This window comes from Pelophylax lessonae (genome assembly GCF_965119305.1).
Source record: "Pelophylax lessonae genome assembly, chromosome: 6".
Lineage (NCBI taxonomy): Eukaryota > Metazoa > Chordata > Amphibia > Anura > Ranidae > Pelophylax > Pelophylax lessonae.
Genome location: NC_138773.1, coordinates 181,237,778 through 181,262,688, shown reverse-complemented (window position 1 = coordinate 181,262,688; position 24,911 = coordinate 181,237,778). Strand labels below are relative to the sequence as shown.

The 24,911-nt window shown below is 43.2% G+C and overlaps 1 protein-coding gene across 1 annotated transcript in view; it reads left to right on the top strand.

Annotated features, from left to right (window-relative positions):
- The window catches only part of HIBCH (3-hydroxyisobutyryl-CoA hydrolase), a 225,500-nt gene that overhangs the window by 176,599 nt on the left and 23,990 nt on the right, over positions 1-24,911 (top strand). The window contains exon 11 of the mRNA XM_082260054.1: positions 14,324-14,405. Within this exon, the coding sequence (XP_082116180.1) occupies positions 14,324-14,405 (82 nt within the window). The remainder of the gene's footprint in view (positions 1-14,323; positions 14,406-24,911) is intronic.

Genomic DNA, 24,911 nt, shown 5'->3' with positions numbered 1-24,911 from the left:
ACATGGTGTGGGCGGATTTCTGCCAGTCACAGATCCTCCGGCCTGTGTCTTAGAATAAGAGAGAGGTGAAGCCACCGTTAATCTACATGTAATATCCCGTCCCCATTTTGTTTAGCTGGTTAGTGGGCACAGAGAAGGGAGAGAGTGGGCTGTATACGCCCACGTGTGTGTCTCTAAAGTCATATGGGCTGCTCAGATGTGATAGGGAGGAATGCTCAGCAAAGAAACTCACTGAAAACTGAGCATGTGCAGTGTTGCCACCACAGCCACAAAATCCCTAGCTGAATTGGAGACAAACAGAAGGTAGAGGTAGAGAGCAGCAGGATCAACCAGGATTTTTGCAGAATACAGAAACAAATCTCATAGTGACTCAGATTGAGCATTAACAGCATGCAATATAGCATTTATTGATATTTTTATGATGTGATTTTTATGGAATTTTAAATATCAGTTTTCAATGTAATGACTCTATAACTTATGGACTATTCATGATGTTGTTAAAAACCTCACCCAGTTGTTTTGAATGGAAGAAGATTGTAATGATATACCAAAGTGCTGCCTAAAGGGCAATATTTTTGAAATACAAATATATGATTTGTAGTGTATAGGCAGCATAGAGTTTGTTTTGCCATGTCTGCATATCTAATTTATTAGAAATCTGTAAGAGTTGCCATTTGCTAATTGTTTGGGTGGTAGCAGACAGTTACTGTTGAGACTTCCGAAAGATGCAATTAAAATGTAAAATGGCAATATCTGTGAGCACTCTAAGCCTTACAGTTAATCAGCAGCTAAAACCCTTTTAAATCTTCCCTCTGCTCAAGCATAAATATCTTCAGCTTGGAAATGACTGCTGCACTACCACTGTGAAGAAAAAAATTAGTATAAATATATATATATACGTATATAAACTAAAAAAAATGGCTAGATTAAATAATGCGGTGTTTGTCTTTAAGCTTTTCTTAGCTTTCTAAGAACATGAGCATCATTCTTTTTAACCTTTTCACTGTCGCATGGAGCGGACTCTGTCAAGCAGATCCGCCTGCTCAGTGGGGGATTTGTCTGCTGATCCCCGCTGAGCAAACGGATGACAGGTCTGCGTCCGGTCCGCTGATTCAGAGTCGACACGGACACAGCCCGCTGTTTTCTATGGGGCATTCAGATGGAAACAGACCGCCTGTCCATTTCCATCGGATACCATCCTATCTGATCTGCTAGATGGATGGGGAATGGAATCTTCATATGTCTGTTTTTAGCGGCCCGAATCAGATGCAGGCGGGTGTAAATGGACACATGTACATATACATAAACCTCTCTGTACAGAACAATGGGTAGTCTGATTGGGCCCACCTGAAAAACGGACAGGCAGACCCGATTGGTCTGCTTGTGTGAAAGGGGCATTTTTTCAGAAATTCAACAGGTGTTCCGTGCATCTTTGTACAGGCAGTCCCATTAAAGTAATTTGGGATGTAGCAACTGCAGGAACAGAGCCATTGCTCCAAATTTGACTTCCATGTGGGTCCGCGTGCATGTCCCTGAGCTCACACTGTCTGCGTTCGGGGTCATGCGCCCTCATGGATGTCAGATTGGGAACAGCAGCTATGTCTGTGCAGCTGTTGCATCTCAATTGACATAAATGGGACTGCCTGTATGGGGATGCACGAAACATGGCCCTCCATGGGCGTACACTTTAGTATGCCACATGTGAATGATGCTTTAGTGAAAATAGCTATATGATGAACATTTGCCCAATTATTGCGGGGCCCAAAAAAATCAGTAGCACATTTTTTATTCTACATGTCACGTGCTTTCAGAAAATGTCTAGTTTGAGGGGCCTTTTCAAATTCTGAAAGCTGTAAGTGAAAAATGGTAACATCTGGATTTTTAGAGTAAATTGTATTTACAGTTTTGCATACCTTCAGTTTTCACCATTTTAAAAAAAGGGGCAATTTAAAATGTACAAATATTTGTTATTTATTAACTTTATAGAGTTTTAACTTTTATATTTACTAAGAATTCTGTACATTTTGCCAAATATGAATTGGCTATTAATGATTTTAGTGTATTTTTAGCGAAAATATTGTTTTGATAAACATTTGCACAAAAATCGCGGTGCCTTAAAAATCAGTTGCACCTTCTTTTTATTCTACTGGCCATGTCATAAAATTCAGAAAATATATGTTTTAGGGGGTCTTTTACATACTCTGAAAGCTGTAAGTGCAAAAGGAAAACCTCCAGATTTTTTGAGAAATTCTTGCATATGTATATATTTCACTATTTCTCAAAAAGGCACAATTTAAAATTTACAAATATTTGTTATTTTTTGACTCAATACAGGTTTTTTTTTTAACAGTTAAATTTTTATTTTATTGTTAAACATATAAAAATCACAAATATTCCAATACAATACATTACTCTGCACAAGGAATAATATTATCCACACATACAAACACACAAAAAAAAAAAAAAAAAAAAAAATTCTTAGGGAGAGGAAGGGAAGGGGAATATCAATAAACCAATTTAAGAACAAAGGGAAAAAAAAAAAAAATTTTTTTTTTTTTAATAATAATAATAAGTGCCTACTTATATCATTATGGAACAGGTGACCTTGGCTCACCTATAGCGTCAATCCAGGCTGACCAGACTTTATCAAATTTTTTTGGGCAGTTCCTACTACCGTATACTCAATACAGGTTTAGCTTTTATATTTTGAAACAACTTAGCAGGAATTTTGTAAAATTGCAGTGTTTGTATCAGCTAATGATGATTTTAGTGCATTCTTTGTGAAAATATTGATTTGGTAAACATTTGCACAAATATCGTAGGGCCCTAAAAATCAGTAGCAGCTTCTTTTTTTTTTCTATTGGTCCTATACTTTCAGAAAATATATGGTTTGGGGGGGGGGGGGGTCTTTAACAAACTGAAAGCTGTAATTATTAACTAAATACAGGTTAAGCTTTTGTATTTAATAGGAATTTAGCAGGGGTTTTGAAAAAATTGCCGTGTTTGTATCTGCTAATAATGATTTTAGTGCATTTTTAGCAAATATATGGTTTTGATAAACATTTGCGCAAAATATTGCAGGGTGTTAAAATCAGAAGTACTTTATTTTTATTCTTCAGGTCATGTGCTTTCAGAAAATATATGGTTTGGGGGGTCTTTAACAAACTCTGAAAGCTGCAAGTCAAAAATGAAAACCTCTAGATTTTTAGAGAAATTTGGATATTTACATTTTTGTGTATCTTTGATTTTAACCATTTCGCAAAAAAAGCACAATCTAAAATTTACAAATAGTGGTTATTTATTACCTCAATATTGGTTAAGCTTTTATATTTAGTAGGAATTTTGTAAAAATGTGCTATGTTTTTATCTGCTAATAATGATTTTAGTGTATTTTTTATGAGAAAATATTGATTTGTTAAACATTCGCACAAATATCATTGTGCCCTAAAAATCAGCAGCACCTTATTTTTTTCTTTTTTTTTTTTTTATATTTCTTTATTGAAGTTTTGCAAATACAAAGGTAAAAATGTAATACAAATCATTTCCTTTTTCACATGAAGTAAACATTTTATCCCCTCTAGGACTCCCCCACCCCCACCCCCCCACCCTAATCCCCCTACCCCATTTCCTTCTCTATCTTGTATCTAACGACCATTTTAACTTTCTTTAAACTTTTGCCATGTATCCCAGATTTCAATCCTGTTCTCGTATTGTTCTTCTCCCCATACTTTTAAATATTCCAACTTTCTAATTTTTTCTACACGCGTAAGCCATTCTTTATGTGATGGAGGTTCTATCTCATTCCAATTTTTGGGGATTAAACTTTTTGCTGCGTTTAAGAGATGTGGAATCAATGATTTTTTATATTGTTTTATTGATAGTTGAGTCCCATGGAATAGGCAGACCCAGGGATCTTCCATTATTTCTATATTAGTAATTTTTTTAATTGTTGCTAATATATCCTGCCAATATTTTCTAATTTTTGGGCATTTCCACCAGATGTGAGTCATTGTGCCGATTTCTTGACAACCCCTCCAGCAATTTTTTGAACTCTCCCCTTGGTAATTCCCAACTTTGTCTGGTGTGTTATACCATCGGGAGACCAGTTTATAATTAGTTTCTGCCGTACTCATGTCTATGGCGGAGCTGTGAATCAGTTTCAGACTTTTTTCCCATTGGAACCCTTGGCTATGTGCACCCAGTTCTTTTTCCCACTTTTCTGCGAATGGAGGTATCGCCAGCCTCTCCCCCTCATTAAGAATTTTATATATGTTAGAGACGTTGTTACGCATTTTCTCCGATATACATATCTGCTCCATCGGCAATAATTCTTTTATCCCTCTAATCGGCTGAGGAAGGGAGTCCACGAAGTGTTTTAGCTGGCGGTATCTCCATTCGGTGAGGTTCCAGTCTCCCCTCTTTTTCAAATCTATAAACGTAATTATTTTTCCCTGTGTCATAATATCCTTTAACCTTACGTCCCCTTCTCCCATCCATTTTCCATATTCCTTTCCCTCCCCTGGTGAGAAATATTTTGTGTCTTTCAGTGGTATTAGTGGTGAGTTGTATTTCCATTTTTGACTAGTGTTTATTGTGTCCCATATTTTCAGTGCCTGTCGTGTGATTATGTGTGTATTGTTGCTTAGCTTTCTATATTTAGGTGGGATCCAAATCATTTTACCTAAATCTGTGTCACTCATTATGTTTTCCATTTTCACCCATTTTTTTCCACTTTCTTTTTTTCCCCATTCCAACACCCGTGTAAGGATTGATGCCTGGTAATATTTTTTAAGATCCGGTAGTGCTAAGCCCCCTTCTTCTTTACTTTTACTCAGTGTTGTGTACTTTATTCTTGGTTTTTTTTTTTTCCATACAAACTTAGTTATTAGTGCTTTTAATGTTTTGAAAAATGCCTGAGGAATCTGTATTGGTAACATCTGGAATTTATATGTTATTTTGGGAAGGATTACCATCTTTATAATGTTAACTCTTCCTATCCATGATATAGCTCTCAATATTAAACTATTTATTTCTGTTTTAATTTCATTTAGTAAGGGCAAGAAATTTATTTTATATAGCTTTTCTGGGTGGGGGGTTAGTTTAACTCCTAGATATTTTAATTCACCTTTTCTCCACAGAAAGGGGAATTCTTTTTCCATCCTATTCCTTTCCTGTTTGTCCATCTTTATGCTTAATATCTCTGATTTTGTTTGGTTGATTTTGAAATTAGAGAGTTCTCCATAGTCTTTCAAGTTCTTTATTAAATTTGGCAAGGTTATTCTGGGGTTGGAGACGTAGAACAGGAGGTCGTCTGCAAAAGCCGCGACCTTATGTTCCACCTCTCCCACTTTTATCCCTTTGATATCAGTACATCCTCTTATAGTGGCTAATAATGGTTCCAATGAGATCACAAACAGCATTGGAGACAGAGGACATCCCTGTCTCGTTCCGTTGTGCATCTCAAAGGGATCCGATAGTATCCCGTTTATTTTTATTCTTGCAGAGGGTTGATTATATAAAATCTTTATCCATGCCATCATCCTCGGTCCCAATCCTAATCCCTCTAATGTTCTCATTAAGAACTCCCAATTGACCCGATCGAATGCTTTCTCAGCATCGATCGACAGGATCATATTTGGGATCTTGCTTTTAAGCATTTGTTTTGTCAGGAGAATTGTTCTGATGCTGTTATCCTTGCCTTGTCTTCCGGGTATAAAGCCTACCTGGTCACTATGAATCCATTCATTCATTAGGCTTTTCATTCTTGTAGCTAATATTTTTGTAAATAATTTGGTATCTACGTTTAGAAGAGATATCGGTCTATAACTGGAACATAGTGTTTGGTCTTTATCTTCTTTTAAAATGACTGTAATAGATGCTAGGAGGGCTTCCTTACTCATATTAAATTTAGTCCCTAAACCATTCATATACTTTTCGAGCCTTGGGACAAGTAGATCTTTAAATTGTTTATAGTACCCGATGGTGTATCCATCTGGTCCAGGACTTTTACCCGTGGGCGTTTCTTTTATTGCTCTGAGTATCTCCTCATTTGTAATTGGTGCCTCTAATGATTTTAGTTTTTCCTCATCTATTTTTTTCATTTTTGCATTTTCTAGATATATTTTAATCTTCTCTTCTCTATTCCCTCTATCGTCTTGCTTCCCTTCTCCTTTTACCGCATAGAGGTTACTATAGTATTTTTGAAACTCCCGCGCTATTTCAGTAACTGAGTGGACTAATTCCCCCTCTTTATTTTTGATCTTATCAATATAGTTTCTTGCTTTTTTTTTCCTAGTAATTCTTGCCAAATTTTTTCCAATTTTATTTCCCTCCATATATTTCTCTCTGGTCACCCTATTAAAGTCTTGTCTAATTTCCTGTTCTAGTAGTTCTTTTAATTCTTCTTTTTTACCCTCCAATTGGGTATTGGACTCCTCTTTATTTTTTATTGTTTTTTTTTGTTTTTGTTCCAGATCATATACCTCTCTCATCAGTCTATCTTTATTTTGAGTTCTTTCTCTCTTCCTTTGCACTCCCTTAGCTATAAGTATCCCCCGCATATAGGCTTTTTGCGCCTCCCATATAATGTTCTTAGGAGTCTCATCTATATCATTATTATGGAAGTAGAATTCCAATTCTTTCTCAATTTCTTTCCCCCACATTTTGTCCTTAATTATGTCTTCATTGATTCTCCATACATTCATTTTGGGTTGTTTTTTGCCCATTCTTATTTTTAGTGTAATGGGGGAGTGATCTGACCATGTTCTGATCCCAACCTTCGCCTCTATTACTTTATAAATCCATCTATGTTCCACCAAAAAGTAATCGATTCTTGAGTATGTCCCATGTATATTTGAGTAATAAGTGTAGTCTCTTTCTTTTGGGTGTAGGATTCTCCATATATCTGCTAATTGGTTTTGAAATAATTTTTTCGTAATCTCTTTTTTCTGATGGATCGATATTCTTTGGTGCCTTGCTGTATTATCAATCTTTGGCTCTAAGCTCAGGTTAAGATCACCTGCCATGATCACTCCTCCTTTTCTAAAGTTAGTCAATTTCCCCAGGATTTTACCTAGAAAGGGTATTTGTCCCTCGTTTGGACTGTATAGGTTGGCTAGAGTAACATCTTCTTCGTTTAATTTTCCTTTCAGGAAGAGGAACCTTCCCTCCGGGTCCACCAGCCTTTCCTCCAGTATGAATCTTGTCCCTCTAGCAAAACCAATTGCTACCCCCCTAGATTTTTTCTTGGATGAATCTGCGTAATACCATATTGGGTGTTTTTGGGAGTAGAATCTAATATTTGTATCATGTGTAATATGAGTCTCCTGTAAGAATATGACATCTGCATTCAGATAATTAATTTCTCTCATAATTCTCTGTCTCTTCACCGGTGAATTCATTCCCCGTATGTTATATGATATAATATTTACCTCATCCATCCCTTTATCATGTTTTTCCTATTTTCCCGAGTTTTTGGCTCTATACCTTCACATCTGGATTTATGGGGCTGGTGTTCTCGAGAGTTCGGGCTCTCCTTCTTATATATGGGGTTATATTTTCTATATGAGCTAGGTATACATGGCATGTTCAAACAGTCTGTTTTTGTGTCGTCCTTTTCTTTTTCCCTATTTCTAAACCCCTCCCTTCCCTCTCCCACCCACCCATTCCCCCCTCCTCCCTCCCCCCTCCCTCCTGGCCGTCTTCGCCTCCAAGGGTACCTAGTTTCTCCTTGCCTCCTAACTAGGTTAGTCGATTTATCTCTCCTCCCCTTCCATCGACATTTCCCCGGGGTTGAGCTCGGCTCGTGCTCGCCATCACTTCCTCTCCCCCCTATTTTGGGATTTGAGGATAAAATACACCCCAGTGCCCCCATGGGGCCGCCCTCTTGAAAACTCTTTTTTAATGCCCCTTATCCACCTCCCTACCTTCTATCCTCTCAAAGACCCCTCCTTCCTTCTCCCATTTTCCCCGTAACCTCCCCGTTACTCAGAACAGTTTTTAACTTTTCCCTTTACTCTTCTTTTTCTTCTTAATCTCTTCTTGCCACTCGTTTTCGTCCTCTGAGTCCTCATCTAGGGACTCTTGAAGAGTCCAACCTGGAATCTCCATTACAGGAACTTTCAAGGTTTCACAAAAGGTTGAAGTCTCTTCTGGAAACCTAAGCAGGGCCGTTCTTCCATCTTTCCGTACTCCTAGGCCTGGCGGATGGCTCCAAAAATATTGTATATTTTGCTTCCTCAAAATATCTACCACTGGTTTCAAAACCCGTTTTCTATTGATTGTATCCTGAGATAAATCCGGGAAAATCTGTATATCTGCATCTTCATATCTCATTATTGGTCTGTCTCTCATCTTCTCCCAGATTTTAGCTCTTACATCGTATTTATGAAATCTCGCTATTACATCTCTTGGTTTATCTTTTGGAGCGTTCTGAGGTTTTCGTATTCTGTGGACTCTTTCAAATTCTATTTTGTCAGCCATTTCCTTTCCTAGGAGGGGATTAAAGATGAATTCGAGCATTTCTTCTAGTTTTTCCTCTCTGCCCTTTTCCGGTAGGCCCCTAATCCGCAAGTTTTTCCTTCTGTTTCTATTTTCTTGGTCTTCCATCTTGTAAGCCATGTTCCTCTGTTCAAGCTGCGTTCTTTTCATTTGATCTTTTAATTTTTTTAACTTCTTCCCCTGGGAGTTCATTTTCGTTTCTATTTCTTCCACTCTGGCCAGAGTATGTCCTAAGTCCCTATATAGGTTAGCCATTTCCGATTTGATTGATTTTTCTAGATTTGTGAACATTTCTATCATTTCAGATTTTGTCGGTGGCTGATCTTTTCTCCTCTGTTCTTCTTCCTTTCCTGATACATAGTCTCCCATAATTTGTGTACTTTCCCTAGAAGAGTCCAAGGTCTCCTCTCCCGGCTGCTCCAAGTTTTTTGTGCCTTTTGTCTTTGTTTTCCCCTCATTATTTTGTTTTGATTTTACAGCTGGTTGACAGTCCGCTGCTTCACTTTGTCCCTTCCCATCCTGAGTCATATACTTTCTGATGGTTCCGGGGCTAGCTGTTATTTTTGCGGGTTTCTCCGCCCCATCTTTTGTCTGTTTATTCTTAATTTTTGACATATTTCTACTTTTTAGGCTCCGTTTGAGGTCTAGAGCTGGGGGGCTAACGAGTTCAATATAGTTCGCCAACTGTCTACCTGACCAAGCAGTGGTCAGATATAATATTTCAGGGGTGAGCCCGGCGTATATTTTAGGGGGTGTACTACTTTAAGATGGGAGAGTATAATTTTCCAGTATTTTCCAACTTCCAATAATCTCCAGTAGGGCTACCTCTGGCCTTTTTATCTATATTTTTTTTTTTTTTTTTTTTCCCCTTGAAAACCCGAGTTGAATAGTGAATTTAATTTACTTTATTCTCATACAGACTTTACCTCGTCCAGTTATAGAATGAAGTAAAGGCCAATGGGAGCCCCTGTAGGATACCGTTAGTCTTCTGCACCATATATATATAATATTTATCTCCAATGAAAAAAGGCCTTTTTTTTGGGGGGTCCCAAGGGGTTCTTTCATGTAATTATCTCCTTTTCAGCGTACAGTTCAGAGAGACTTGGGGGGTTTAGGGGTTTTTTTTTTTTTTTTTTTTTTATCATTCCGTCCCTTTAAACCAAATGCTCATTGAACATTTTCCAGCACGCTAGCGGAGTTCTTATTTCCAAGCCCTTCTCCCTCCTCCTGAGGGGGCCTTAATATACCCGGCGTATCCAGGGGTATCAGCAGTAATTCTATTGCAGTTCAAGGTAGTCTGTCAGTATCTTATTTCACCCATGGTATACCTTGGCACTTGTCCCAGTCTATAGATCTTATAACATATATCATGTATCATATATGAAAGGAAAGGAATTTGGGGGTTTTCACCCTCTCACCACTCCTCCAGGTCTCGATCTCGGCCTCATGTAGTGTGTGGTTTGTAGCTCCTTAACTGCATGCTTTGTCGAGTATCTCTTTCCCCAGAGCCGTTTCCCGTTCTGGTGAGCTGTCCCCTCGATGGCGGACCGAGTGCGGGACCTCGTGAGGGGTCTCTCTGTGCCGGCTGGACGCGGGCGGATGTTCGGGCGGACGGCTCGGACTTACTGCCTCCTCGCTGCTGCACCCTGGTGGTTATACGGGATCAACATCCCCGGAGCTGTCCTTCCGTCCCTCGGCTCGGAGGCTGCTCAACGGAGGAACCTGCTTCTCAGCAGGGATCGACCGACCCACCGGGGCCTTCGGCTGCGTTACTGGAGATCCGGTAGGGGGTATTTGGTCCGCTTTAGTTCTCCATGTGTGCGGGGTGGACTGAGGCGTTCAGTATCATGTCTCGGGCGGCTCCCAGGTCTGCACTAGCGTGCACTCAGCTCTGGCGCCATGTCCCGGCTCCTCCCCCCTATCATGATGTGTGCACCTTATTTTTTTCTACCGGTCATGAGCTTTCAGAAAATATATGGCTTGGGGGGTCTTTAACAAAACTCTGAAAGCTGTAAAGGCAATGAAAGAATTGCAAAAATGGCCTAGCCTGCCAAGTTTAAAAGTGGAGCACAGGGCCTGGCGAAAGGGTTAAAACGCAGATCTGTCTACGTTGTATTAATTTTTTGGGTGGACCAGGTTTTAATTCTGAATAGATCCCCAAGAAGATCACCTTTAGACTTCTATTATGCCATTTTTTTATATCCCTCAAAAAAATTAAGCACAAAACGTTGCTTCCCACCTGAAAGCACAGATGTATTCAGCAGGCAGCAGTTGCTGAATAATGATGGCTTTCTCTGTTGCCACTTTATCAGTACAACAGGTAATGATGGTTATATTAAAAGTAATGCTAAAGAAGTGTTTTGGCGGGCAGAATGTGAAGGGGAGGAATGCAGAAGGTACGACTGGGACAGTATGTGAAGGGGAGGAGTGCAAAAGATAGGGCCCCTTTCACACAGACAATCCAGTCAGGTCCGCCTGTCAGTTTTTCAGGCAAACCCAGTTGGACCCTCCAGTCTTTTCTATGGAGCGGTGGATGTCAGTGGACACATGTCTGCTGACACCCGCCGCCATCCGATACTGTCCCCCAAAAACAGACGGATGAGGGACCTATTCCCCATCCGTCTGGCCAATTGCCCCATAGACGAGAGCCGGCTGTGTCCGCTCTGCTATGACATGGACCTGTGCTCCGCCTGCTCAGTGGGGATCAGAGGAGAGATCCCCCGACAAGCAAGCGGATCCCGCTTCACGGAGGCGCTCATGTGAAAGGGGCCTTAGACAGGAGGCAGTATGTGCAGAGAAGGAGTTCAATATGTAATTAAACTGCAGTGCATTCTTTTTGTGAACAAATAATATAAATAGATGTGGTTACATGAAAAGGGTACAAGCTGTTACACAATAATCGCTGCCTCTCAGTTACAGCCTTCCTGTACAGTTGTGCTCATAAGTTTACATACCCTTTAGGTATTTAGGATTTCTTGGCCATTTTTCAGAGAATATGAATGATAACACAAAAACTTTTTTTTCACTCATGGTTAGTGTTTGGCTGAAGCCATTTATTATCAATTAACTGTGTTTACTCTTTTTAAATCATAATGACAACAGAAACTACCCAAGTGACCCTGATCAAAAGTTTACATACCCCAGTTCTTAATACCGTGTATTGCCCCCTTTAACATCAATGACAGCTTGAGCCCCGGTTCACACTTGTGCGTGTGCGGGGTTCGCATGTAATGTCGGAGCGCACTGCTCCGACATTACATGCGATCGGCTGTGCGGTGCGAGTTTAGCCATACACTTTGTATGGCTAAATTCGCACCGCAGCCGCACTAAACACGCACAGGGACCCTTTTTGGAAGCCGCATCAGGATCGGATCGCACAGCGGTTCACACTTGTGCGATCTGATCCTGTGCGAACTGCACAATCGCACTGCGATATGCGATCAAACTGGGGGTGTCGTTAAGATTACATACACCCCCAGCGCATCGCATATGGCAGTGTGAACTGCCGGGGGTGCGTGTGCGATGCGGGAACAGGCTGCGGATTCGCAGCCTTCCCGCACTCGCATAAGTGTGAACCGGACCTTAAGTCTTTTGCGGTATTTGTGGATGAGGCTCTTTATCTTCTCAGATGGTAAATCTGCCCATTTTTCCTGGCAAAAAGCCTCCAGTTCCTGTATATTATTGGGATGTCTTGCATGAACTGCACGTTTCAGATCTCTTCAGAGTGGCTCAATGATATTGAGGTCAGGAGACTGAGATGGCCACTCCAGAACCTTCATTTTATTCTGCTGTAGCCAATGACAGGTCGACTTGGCCTTGTGTTTAGGATCATAGTCCTGTTAGAACGTCCAAGTACGTCCCATGCGCAGCTTCCAGGCTGATGAATGCAAATTTTCCTCCAGTATTTTTTGATAACATACTGCATTCATCCTGTCATCAATTCTGACCAAATTTCCTGTGCCTTTGTAGCTCACACATCCCCAAAACATCAGAGATCCATCTCCATGTTTCACAGTAGGAATGGTGTACCTTTCATCATAGGCCTTGTTGACTCCTCTCCAAATGTAGCGTGTATGGTTGTGGCCAAAAAACTCAATTTTGGTCTTATCACTCCAAATGACATTGTGCCAGAAGGTTTGAGGCTTGTCTATGTGCTGTTTGACTCGACCATGCAGCCCATCTTTCTTCAAGTGCCTCCTTATTGTGCATCTTGAAACAGCCACACCACATGTTTTCAGAGTCCGGTATTTCACCTGAAGTTATTTTTAGGTTTTTCTTTGCATCCCGAACAATTTTCCTGGCAGTTGTGGTTGAAATATTAGTTCATCTACCTGACCGTGGTTTGGTTTCAACAGAATACCTAATTTTCCACTTCTTGATTAGAGTTTGAACACTGCTGATTGGCATTCACAATTCCTTGGATATCTTTTTATATCAATTTCCTGTTTTATACAGTTCAACTACCTTTTCCCACAGATCCTTTGACAATTCTTTTGCTTTTCCCGTTGCTCGGAATCCAGAAACGTCAGTTCAACACTGGATGAAAGATGCAAGGGTCTTTCAGGAGTTCAGAAACTCATTGACCTTTTATACACACACACTAATTACAAGCAAACAGATCACAGGTGAGGATGGTTACCTTTAATAGCCATTTAAACCCATTTGTGTCAACTTGTGTGCATGTTATCATACCAAAATCACCAGGGTATGTACACTTTTGATCAGGGTCTTTTGGGTAGTTTCTGTTGTCATTATGACACTTGTTCAAATTAAGAAAAAGTATCATGGACAGTACTCAACTATGTTGATCCTACCCTACAAATATGACAGGACAAGCTCACACATGATTCAACAATTCTTCTGCATCAAGATGTTCAATAATGTTCCGTCATGCACTTTCCCAGACTTCACATTTAAGTTTAGTATTGTGTATGTCATAGTTATTCACAAAACAATTTAATGTGCAACTAGTCTAAAGATTATATCAATTTTAGTTATTTCTCCAAGATAAATAAAATACTACTAAAGTACTGTATGAAAAGAGAATGCTCCTTTGCTTCCCTAAAATCTTTCATCCAGACATTTTTTTTTTATTTTTGAGTAGAATGGGGAAGAGTTAAAACTTCTGTCAGCTTTTATTTCTGTTTGTAATCCCTTTGAGAAGGCTTTCCTTTACTTTATATCCCTGTGTGGTGGTATGGTTGTCGCCAGGATAGGAAGACATGGACTGCAATAAAAATATTGTCTTAAATTCTCACCCATCCTTACTATACCAAATAGGTTTTTGTCTGCTTTGGAGAGGTCAACCCTCTTGCTCTTTCTAAAATAAGAAATAAAACGTCTAAGGCCTCTATCACACGGCCGCTCCGTGTAAAAGCTCCGCTGCGGGACTTTTTTTTGTTTTTTTTTTTTACACGGAGCGGATGACATTTGTGTCATCCGCTCCGTATGTCCGCATATCATCCCATCTGCGGACATCCCATATGCGGACATAATGTAAGTCTATGGGCATTGCGGATGACACCGCTGACATCCGATTTTTCTTCCTTTCCGTTTTTTGAACGGATGAAAAATTAGGGTTCTGTTCCGTTTAAAAAACGGAACAGAACTGAAAGGAAGAAAATCGTATGTCAGCGGATGGTATTCCCCTGACATCCGCAATGAAATTGACTAACATTATGTCCGCAAATCATCCGCAAAAAAATAGGATGATTTGCGGACATACGGAGCGGCCGTGTGAAAGAGGCCTAGCAGTGTATGCCCTTACTTCTACTGAAAATATCTCCTAGTAAAAGAACTTTCTAATAACATTTATTTTACCTAGTCTGTTCACAGCAAACAGTGTTGAAGAAATTTTTGAAAATTTGAAGAAAGATGGTTCATCTTTTGCTCAACAACAGCTGCAGGTAAATCTGTTTGAAGTGTTTTCTTTGATTTCTGTTATTTTGTAATGCATTCTTACCCAAAAAAATCCCAATTTGCTATGAAATACGTTGAACAGACACAAGTATACAACATCCACCATTTTTTATTCCATAGGTCATACAGCAGACATATTTGCATGAATATAGTTTTTGGTTAACCTAATATTTTATAGCACACTCTTGAGGCAATAATTGCAATCAATCACTTCCTGTAGGCTGACAATTTGTCCCACTCTTCTTGAACAACCTGCCTCAGTTGTGTTACATCTGAACTCTAGCCTTACCTTTCGTGTTGTACAGTCTCCTCTTCAGTACTGAGATGTCTTGCTCTGATTTCATTGCACACTGTAAGCTTCTTGCAGTGTACATTAGAAGTTGCAGCAGTCAGATATAGCCCTCTTTTTCCTGGCTGGAGGATATCCAGGATCATCTAGCCCTTTTCTGCATACCCTTACTGTCCCAAGCCCATCCCATTTCATGTATTGGGATGCAGCTCTTTTTTAATCATTGAGGCTCAGCATTACCACAGCTTCCCGTCTTTTGGGAGCTGTGTACAGCACTCTACTGGCCCCTCCCACCAGCTATGATCTGCCTGCTTTGCTTGGAGAACCACAAAGGCCTAAGGATGAGTCTAAAGTAAGGTATGTGATGAATACAGAAATGCTTTATTTAATATTTTCATGAACATGTTAATGAGGGGAATAGGAGGAATCACGGAAGACAAACTATAAGCAGACTAAACTTCAGTTTGAAGTTTGATGTTTTACTTTTCCCAGTGGTAATAACCCCTCTTTCCATAAATGCTCTACTCGATTCAGATCAAGACTGCCCAATATTTGTTTTTTGACACTTCAAAACATTCCAGTGTTTGCTTTATATCCATTCTTGGGTTCCCTTGTGTGTTTGTTTTAAGTCTGTATCCTGCTAAAAGAATTATGACCTGTGGTTTGACTGACCTTTTTAACAATAGGCATTGTTTTTCATTCTAGAGTGTCTTGATAATCTGATTTCATAGTGCACAGATTTGAGGCATCCAGTGTCAAAGGCAGCACCGCAACTCCATAAAATGATGGAGTCTCCACCATGTTTAACCCTAAAGATGGTGTTATTTTCTTTGAAAGCATATTCTTTTCTACTGTAAACATAGAGCTCCCGTGACTTGCTAAAAAGCTCTTATTTTATTGGAGCTGTGCTCAAATCAACTCTGCTTGATCATCTTCTTCCAACTGGAGAGGCCAGGGGTTTTAAAGCTTGAACCAGAAAGTACTTAGACTCGGTACTTCCATGTTCATAATACCCAGGGGAAAATTGGTGAATGTATGTTTCACTCTCCATCCTGACACCTGCCATGTAGTCCTGGGCTCACAGGAGAGACAGATAAACCTAGGACACGTGACTTGAATCACTTCAAAAATATAGACAAACAGCAGTGAGTTTTTTTTTTTTTTTTGCTATTTCTGTGTTGTAATACACATGAGGCATCAGTAAAAGGGTAAAGCCACTGCCAGGTTATTTTTTTTCCTGTCTTTGTACCACTGGGGACATTTCTCTTCACTTCCTTTCTCAGAAATACAACAGGAAGTTAGAGGAAATTTCTCAAAATTAGAGTAATTTCGCTCTTAGACAGTTGTCCCCGATAAAAAGTTTCTACTTGTTCTGGGGACAACTCTAAAATATTGGATTTCCCTTCACATTCTGTTTTGGTGATATTAGCCGCCAGTACAAGCAGAGGGGTAAATCTCCCCAATGAGGTTTTAGCAGCAATAAAAACTTGACTAAAGTCTAGGGCAGCCCAAACATTATTCATTCTTTTTTGTTCAACCAGTGGGCTGAACAAAAGAATTAAACAATTCCGCAATCCACACATTTGATGTGGATGGGAAATCCTTCCCAGTGAGTTATTGTATTCTGACAGCGGAGAGACTTCCCCACCGTCAGAATACACTGATTAGTGCTTCCAGCCAAAGCCAGACACACTGATCAGTCGGGAAAACGTAACAGGGTGGTTGTACAGAAGTTGATCGGTAGATCAACTTCTGCACAACCACCCTACCCATACTAATTTGGCGATTTCTACCACCTCACTTATTCGCTTAAGGATAAATATAATAAGTGAGCACAACCTTTTGTCTATATAAGAATCTAGCCAATGCTGTTGTGGCTTTTACCAATAAATGAATAACAAATGATAACTGTGCTAAAAATAAAGATCTAATTTAATTCTACAGAAAATAAACTTTCGATTAATCAGTTATCAATATTCCAATATAACCTAGATGATAAAATCTTAAAAGCAGTGATGTTACAAATACAGTGTTGCCATTGGACAAAGAAGGCTACAGTAAAAGGTACACAGAACAATAGAGATACATTACACAGAAAAACCTTACGTCCCCATCATGTCCAGGGATTAAAAGGAAGAAAGAGAGTTTGTCTTGCTTTTTTATACCCTACTTTTGCCCCACTCCCACCCATCCAGGTAGAGACACTCCCTTCCATATATCAATAGGGGGGTTAAAGAGGGTATTCTTAGAATCTTAATACAGGTCCTCTTTAACACACCAGCTACCATTTATGGTCAAGTACTTCCTGTTTCATTCTTACCTCCCACCTCCTTTGAAGTGACATTCCACAGAGTCTATAGATTATGGTATCAGATGGCCAGAGAAGAGATTTTTTGTCAGATAGTTGCTTCAGATAAAATTCCACAGCTGTGTATGGTGTCCATTTTGTTTTTCATAATGCCCAAACAGTATTCTGAAACTCTAGAGCCATCAAAAGTTCACTGTAAGTCATATTAATAATAAAGATTATCATTAATGTAAGCTGAAGGTAAAAACATTGCAGGCCTCAAATTTCCATTGCAATATATGGATCGAAAATTCGGCCAGTCCCTGGTGAACTGGTAAAATTTGGATCCATGTATGGCCGGCTTAACACTTTCCCAATTTATCTATAACTAAAAAAAGTTTGCCAAATTAAATAACCTGCTTGAAAGATCAATAAAATCCAAATAAACATAATTATTAGCAGATGTTTTTTATTTGTATCAGCTCTTATTTGCGTTAGGATCCTTCGAGAAAAGGTAGAGAAATACAATACATTTGGCTGCAACTGTAAAATCGAACGAGGCTGTGTTACATTCAGTATATTTATTATTATTTACAATCTAATGCAAGTTTAAAGTGTTACTAAACCCAGGACACTGCATTCACTATATCTGGTCTCCCACAGTACACCGAACATGGAGCATTCTGCAAGTATGCTGTATAATCTGGGGTCACTGTGGCTGAATTTTCATGCTGTAGACTTGCAGAGCTCTTGCTGCAGACTCACCACTGCAACTTTGCCCTTGCTAGAGACTTGCCATGCAAATTTGCTCTAAATTGGAAAAGTGTGACCTAGAACTTGTGCTTCAAGTGCTCTGCAAGTGTACAACTTGCCAATGAAAATGTGCAGCGTTAACAGACTTACAATTCAACATTACCAAACATTTGTGGCTAGTTATCCTTGCTATCTGGGCACTTATTGGACAATGAATTGACAGAAAGGTGGAACTTAACCACTTCAGTCCCAGAAGACCCTGACCAGGTCCTATTTTGCGATTCGGCACTCCATTACTTTAACGGACAATTGCACGGTCGTGCAATGCTGTACCCAAACAAAATTTACGTCCTTTTTTCCCACAAATAGAGCTTTCTTTTGGTGGTATTTGATCACCTATGCAATTTTTATTTTTTCACATTCTGCTATATGACATTCCCAAAAAAAAATTTAAAAATCAAAATTTTTTAACATTTAAGGCCAAAAAATGTTAAAAAAAAATTGCAATAAGCGTATTTAGATCGGTTTGCGCAAAAGTTATTGCGTCTACTAACTACGGGAAAGAATAATGCCATTTTTATTGTTTTTATTTTTTTTTTTTTACTAATAATTGCGATTTTTTTTGCAGGACTGCGACATTGCGGCGGACAGATCGGACCCCTAACTGACATTTTTGACACTTTTGGGGGTACCAGTGACATTACTACAGTAATCAGTGCTAAAAATATGCAATGTTACTGTAATAATGCCATTGCCAGGGAAGGGGTTAACCCTGTGGGTGATCAAGGGGTTAAATGTGAGCCTAGGGGAGTGATTCTAACTGTGGGGGGGGGGGGGTGTGGCGTCTGAGATGACCATAGAGACATGTGATCCTATATAGCAGGATCACATGGGCTCTGTGATCATCCCAGGGAGAAGGACGGTCGGCTGTGTTTACAACAGCCGACCGTCCTTCTCTCTCAGCGGGGAACGTTCGCAGGTGTCAGGCGGCAATCGGAGCTGCCTGACACACGCATCGGCTTCCCTGCTGACAAGCGGGGGCGGGAGCGCGCGGCAGCAGCGCGTGCTCACCCCCTAGACTCCCGAGAGTGAACGCTGTACATGTACGGCTATTTGCCTGGGAGCTGCTGCCTGCTGCAGTACATCTGCGGCGAACGGTCTGAAAGGAGTTAAAGTGGTACTTTTACTGGCTGACAAAGGTAATAATGTTTCTCTTACGTCCTCCGACAGTCGCCGTCCCTTCATATTCATCACCAATGGGTTATGTCCCCTTATCCGTAGGAGTAGCTAGGCAATAGAATATGTTATTACAAAGACTTTTAACATATCCCCACCCCCAGGGGGTGGTCCCCTCAGTACATAACCCTCCACTTCCTGTATCCAACTCAGTTTCATTTGTCTAGCTGTCAGGAGTGGCTGGATGTTTCTGTGCTGGGACACCTTGTCTCAGCTCTCTTTCCTTTCTTTGGTTTTTATTTGAGTTTTTCTCTCTTTCTTGTTAGCTGTTATTTTATCAGCGTTAGTTAGTTCTTCGGAAGAAGAGGATCATGCGGGCTGAGTCTCGGGCTGACCCCCCTGGTCGCAGGTTGTGGGTCAGTGGTTTCTCAGCCCGCCATCGAGCGTTCAGTCAGGTATCGCTCCTGAGTTTTCTGAATGACCCATCCCTGTTCCGTGCAGGGATGCCAGGTGAGGTGGCTACCTCACCGGACGCTGTGCGGTTTCTCAACCCACCCTCTGATGCGTCCTAGATGCGACTCTCCCTGCCTCATGTTCAGCGGTTTGTTCGCCTGTGCGGGTTCCCCACGCCATGTAAGAGGTAAGTGTATGTATGTGGGGACCTGTCTGTCTGGGGGGTGTCAGTCTGGGACTGTGTTAACTTACCCTGTGTTCACACTGTTACTGTCTCCCTATCCCTCGTATTGCATGCTGTGGGCTGCAGGAGGGGGGGTTGTGCTGCACTCTGTGTCAGTCTGTATGTGAACGGCTGTGTGCTGTGGGGCTTGAGTTTCTCATGCTTGGGGCACATACAGCGCCGCTGCGGCGGTTTAACATGTTTATTCCTTTTGCTGGGCAATTGGTGTATTTTACTATTTCACCCTCATGGAGTGTGGGAGCGGCGGTTTCGGCGCCAAACGGCGCCATTTTGGCTGCGATCGCTCCGGCCGCATGTTTTACATGCATGGCGGCCATTTTCTTGTAGCCTCCATAGGCTTTAATAGAGCGCCCTGTATACCAGCACTTCCTTTCCTTCAGAAGCACCGCAGGCAGCAGCAGCAGCAGCGATCTTCAGGTTCATTTCCCTCTATTCCCTGTGTCCTGCCTTGGTTCATTGTCCCTGTGGGGGTCCCTTGTGTGGGGGGTTTTTTGTGTGAAGTGGGCTACGATCGCAGCGCTCTCTTAAAGGGGCGGTCACCCATTTATTTTTCTGCTACAGGGGCATGGATTCTCAGGAAAACAAATTTCCTACAGCCTTAGTGGGAAGCCAGGGGTCTGCAATCTCCCCCCCCCCGGGGGGGATTTGGCTGCGATTGTGGCTAGCCTTGCGACTCAGGTGCAAAAGCTGGTGGCTGCTCAATCCGCAAAAAGGCCCAGGGTGTCAGTTTCCTCTGATTCAGAGGGTGATGGTGCTGTGGCTGCTGTGGCTGGGATCTCCTTATCGGGGTCCCGTTCCTCCCTGGACCTTATCGGGTCAGAGATGGAGGCTGAGGTGGAGGGGGTTAATAATTCTCCCCCTGGCTCATCTGAGGAGCTTGCACTCATGGATGAATTGGTTGCTTCTATCAAGCACACACTGCGATTAGAGGAGGAATCATGTCCTCCAGCTGCCTTAGCGGCTTATGGAACGCAGAAAAGACGCAAAGCGTCGCAGGTGTTCCCCTGCACTGATGATTTCCAAAACGCTGTGAAAGAACAGTGGCGTAATATACGCAAACCATTTGCTGTACCTAGTAGGTTTAAGCTACGCTATCCCTTTACGCCTGCTACTGATGAGCGCTGGTGTATTCCACCGCCGGTGGATCATGCGATAGCGGTTTTGAACAAATCCACTGCGATTCCGGCTGAAGACACCCCGGTGTTCCGGGATGCCACGGACAAGAGAATGGAATCTCTTGCCCGTCACACCTATTCTATTATGGGTTCTATGTTAAAAGCCTTATTTGCTTCTCTTATGGCGGCCCAGGCGGTCGCGAGCTGGACGCAGGTGCTTAGGCGGGTCCTGGTGGCTGATTCTGCCCCCCAGGCGACCTTGGATATGGTGGATCAAATCCACCAGGGTGTCATGTATTTGTGCGATGCGGACCTGGATATGGTTCCGTTGGCTGCACGTGTACACAGTGTGGCGGTGTTAAATCGCCGCCTGGTTTGGTTGAAGTGTTGGTCTGTGGATCAATCTTCCCGTAAGACTTTGGCCAATTTGCCTTATGATGGTTCTCGCCTTTTTGGCGAATCCTTAGATGCACTGATTAAGGGAGTTACGGGTGGTAAGAGCACGCTCTTGCCTCAATCCCACAAGCCCAAGGCGGCTCCTGGTAAGAAGCATGCTTCCTTTCGACCCCATCAGGGGTCCTTTCGTGCCTTTCGGTCACACTATAGGGGCAAGCCGTCTAAGGGTCAAGGCTCCCACAAGAAGCCGTGGACAGGTAAGCAAAAGTCCGGCCAATCCGGTTCTGCGGCCCACAACAGTGCGGCCTGAAGGGACGCCCTCACCCGAGTCTGGGGTGGGGGGACGCTTGCTCGGCTTCTCTCGACCATGGCTGTCCCGGGTTCGGGACAGGTGGGTTCAGGAAATCGTTCAATCTGGCTACAAGATCGAGTTTCTCTCTCGGCCGAAGAGCAGATTTTTTCCCTCAAATCTTCTGTTATCCCCGGAGCGTTTGCGGGACCTGCGCCTAGCGGTGCAGGACCTGAAGGCTCAGGGTGTGGTGGTCCCGGTGCCTCATCGGGACAGATTTCGGGGGTTCTATTCCAATCTGTTCACCGTGCCCAGGAAAGAGGGCAAGGTACGTCCGATTCTGGACTTGAAGGCGCTAAACCGCTTTGTGCGGGTGCGCAAGTTCCGCATGGAATCACTGCGGTCGGTGGTGGCTGCCCTGGTTCCGGGGGAATTCATGGCTTCCATCGACTTGAAGGATGCGTATCTTCACATCCCCATCTTCGAGGGTCACCAGAGGTACCTTCGATTCGCCATAGCGGAGGATCATTACCAATTTGTGGCTTTGCCTTTCGGTCTCGCCTCGGCTCCGAGGGTGTTCACCAAAGTGCTGGCTCCGGTTCTGGCCTTGTTGAGAGCCCAGGGCATATCGGTCCTGGGATATCTGGACGATATTCTGGTTCGGTCTGCGACCAACCAAGGTCTGGTGAAGGATCTGTCCGTCACGTTGCAGACTCTGCAAGAGTTTGGTTGGACGATCAATTTCCCAAAATCAACATTGTGCCCGTCAGTCCGCCTCCCATACCTGGGAATGATTCTGGACTCTGTCCAGGCGAAGGTCTTCCTACCGGACGACAAACTCAGGACTCTTCAGGAGGGAGTCAGGTCCCTCAGGGACAATCAGTTCTCATCCGTTCGGACGTGCATGCGGTGTCTGGGATTGATGGTCTCGGCTTTCGAGGCGATTCCCTTCGCCCAGTTTCACACTCGGGGTCTCCAAGCGGAGATATTGTCCAAGTGGGACGGGCGACCGCACTCTCTGGATCTTCAGATATCCTTGAGTTCTCAGACCAGAAGGGATCTTCTGTGGTGGCTTCGGTCCCCCTCAGTGTCGGGGGGCAAGTCTTTTCGTCCCTTTTCATGGACGGTGATCACCACGGACGCCAGCCTGTCGGGCTGGGGTGGTGTTCTGGGCGTTCTGTCCACCCAGGGTGTTTGGTCGACGGAGGAGTCTTCCCTTCCGATCAACATTTTGGAACTGCATGCGATACTTCTCTGTCTTCGCCGTTGGACGGACTGTCTCCACGGCTGTCCGGTCAGGGTGCAGACGGACAATGCCACGGCGGTGGCTTACATCAATCACCAAGGGGGCACCAGGAGTGCCCAGGCGGCTCGAGAAGTGGCCGCGATTCTGTCTTGGGCCGAGACGCATGTCCCGGCAATATCAGCAGTTCACATTCCGGGGGTGGAGAATTGGCAGGCGGATTATCTGAGCCGCCAGACCCTGGACCAGGGGGAATGGTCCCTTCACCCGGATGTCTTCCAGATGTTGTGCGCGAAGTGGGGTCTCCCGGAGGTAGACCTGTTCGCGTCTCGTCTGAACAACAAAGTTCCACGGTTCGTGGCACGGACGCGCGATCCTCGGGCAGACGCGTCGGACGCGTTGGTTGCCCCGTGGCATCAGTACCGACTGATGTATGCGTTTCCACCGATTCAGTTGCTGTCCAGGTTCCTTCGCAGGTTGCACTCGGAACCAACTGCGGTGATTCTTGTGGCACCGGACTGGCCTCGCCGGTCCTGGTACGCAGACCTCGTAAACCTGGCAATCGACGTCCCGTGGCGTCTGCCTCTTCGAGAAGATCTTCTGTCGCAAGGACCGATCTTCCATCCTGCTTTACAGTCGCTGGCTTTGACGGCCTGGCTGTTGAGACCGAGGTCCTGAAGAACAGGGGTCTTTCCCCTGAGGTCATTCACACCTTGATCAATGCGAGGAAGTCTTCCTCGGGGAAGGTTTACTACCGTACTTGGAAGGCGTATTTTGCCTGGTGCGAATACAGGGGTTTCTCTCCTACCACTTATTCAGTGTCTAGGGTGTTGTCCTTCCTTCAGACGGGTGTTGAACAGCGTTTGGCGCTGGCTACGATCAAGGGTCAGGTGTCCGCTTTGGCCGTTCTGTTTCAACGTCCTGTGGCATCTAACGCTTTGGTTGGCACTTTTGTGCAGGGGGTACGTCATCTGATCCCTCCTAGGAGGGACCCTCTTCCCCCTTGGGACTTGAATCTAGTCCTGTCTGTATTGCAGCGTGCTCCTTTTGAAAAGATCAGGGAGATCTCGCTGTCTTTGTTATCCAAGAAGGTCGCCTTTTTGGTGGCTATCACCTCGGCTCGTCGAGTGTCGGAGCTGGCAGCCTTGTCCTGCAAATCTCCGTATCTGGTTGTGCATTTGGACAAGGTGGTCTTGCGACCTAACCCTTCTTTTCTTCCAAAAAGGGTTTCGGACTTTCATCTCAATGAGGACATTGTCCTACCTTCGCTCTGCGCGAAGCCTAAGCATCCGACGGAGGTGCTGCTTCACTCCTTGGATGTTGTCCGGGCGATTAGAGTCTACTTAAAATCGACTGAGTCTTTTCGCAAGTCGGATGCCTTGTTTGTTCTTCCGGAAGGTCCTCGGAAGGGCATGGCGGCGTCGGCTTCTACCATCGCCAAATGGATCAGACAGACCATTGAACAGGCCTATGCTTTGAAGGGGAAAGTTCCCCCTGTACCTGTGAAGGCGCACTCTACCAGGTCTCTGAGTACGTCTTGGGCCTGTCGTCATGGGGCCTCTGTGGCCCAGGTGTGTAAGGCGGCGACTTGGTCGACCGTACACACTTTCACAAAATTCTACAGAGTAGATGTTCAGGCATCGGCTGATGCTTCCTTTGGCCGCAAGGTTCTTAGTGCGGCAGTTCCCTAGAGCCCTTGTTACGGGTTCTTTGACTGTTTGGGACATTTGTTTTTCCCTGGGTTTTCTTGCTCCTGTTGAGCGAGTGTTTTGTTCTTATGCCCAACTGGTTTCCTTCCTTTGGTAAGGTTCCTTTCTCTGATGGGGAGACGGCGTTGCCTTGGGCGCGGCTGAGTTCTTCCCACCCCTCATGTTTACACTGCTTTGGGACATCCCATTGGTGATGAATATGAAGGGGCGGCGACTGTCGGAGGACGTAAGAGAAAACTGAATTTTTGTAAAATCTTACCTGTAAAATTCCTTTCTCTGAGTCCTCCGACAGTCGCCGCCCCCGCCCCTCTTTTGGGGTTTTTGATGTACTCTCTACTGCTATTCCACTGAAACTGAGTTGGATACAGGAAGTGGAGGGTTATGTACTGAGGGGACCACCCCCTGGGGGTGGGGATATGTTAAAAGTCTTTGTAATAACATATTCTATTGCCTAGCTACTCCTACGGATAAGGGGACATAACCCATTGGTGATGAATATGAAGGGGCGGCGACTGTCGGAGGACTCAGAGAAAGGAATT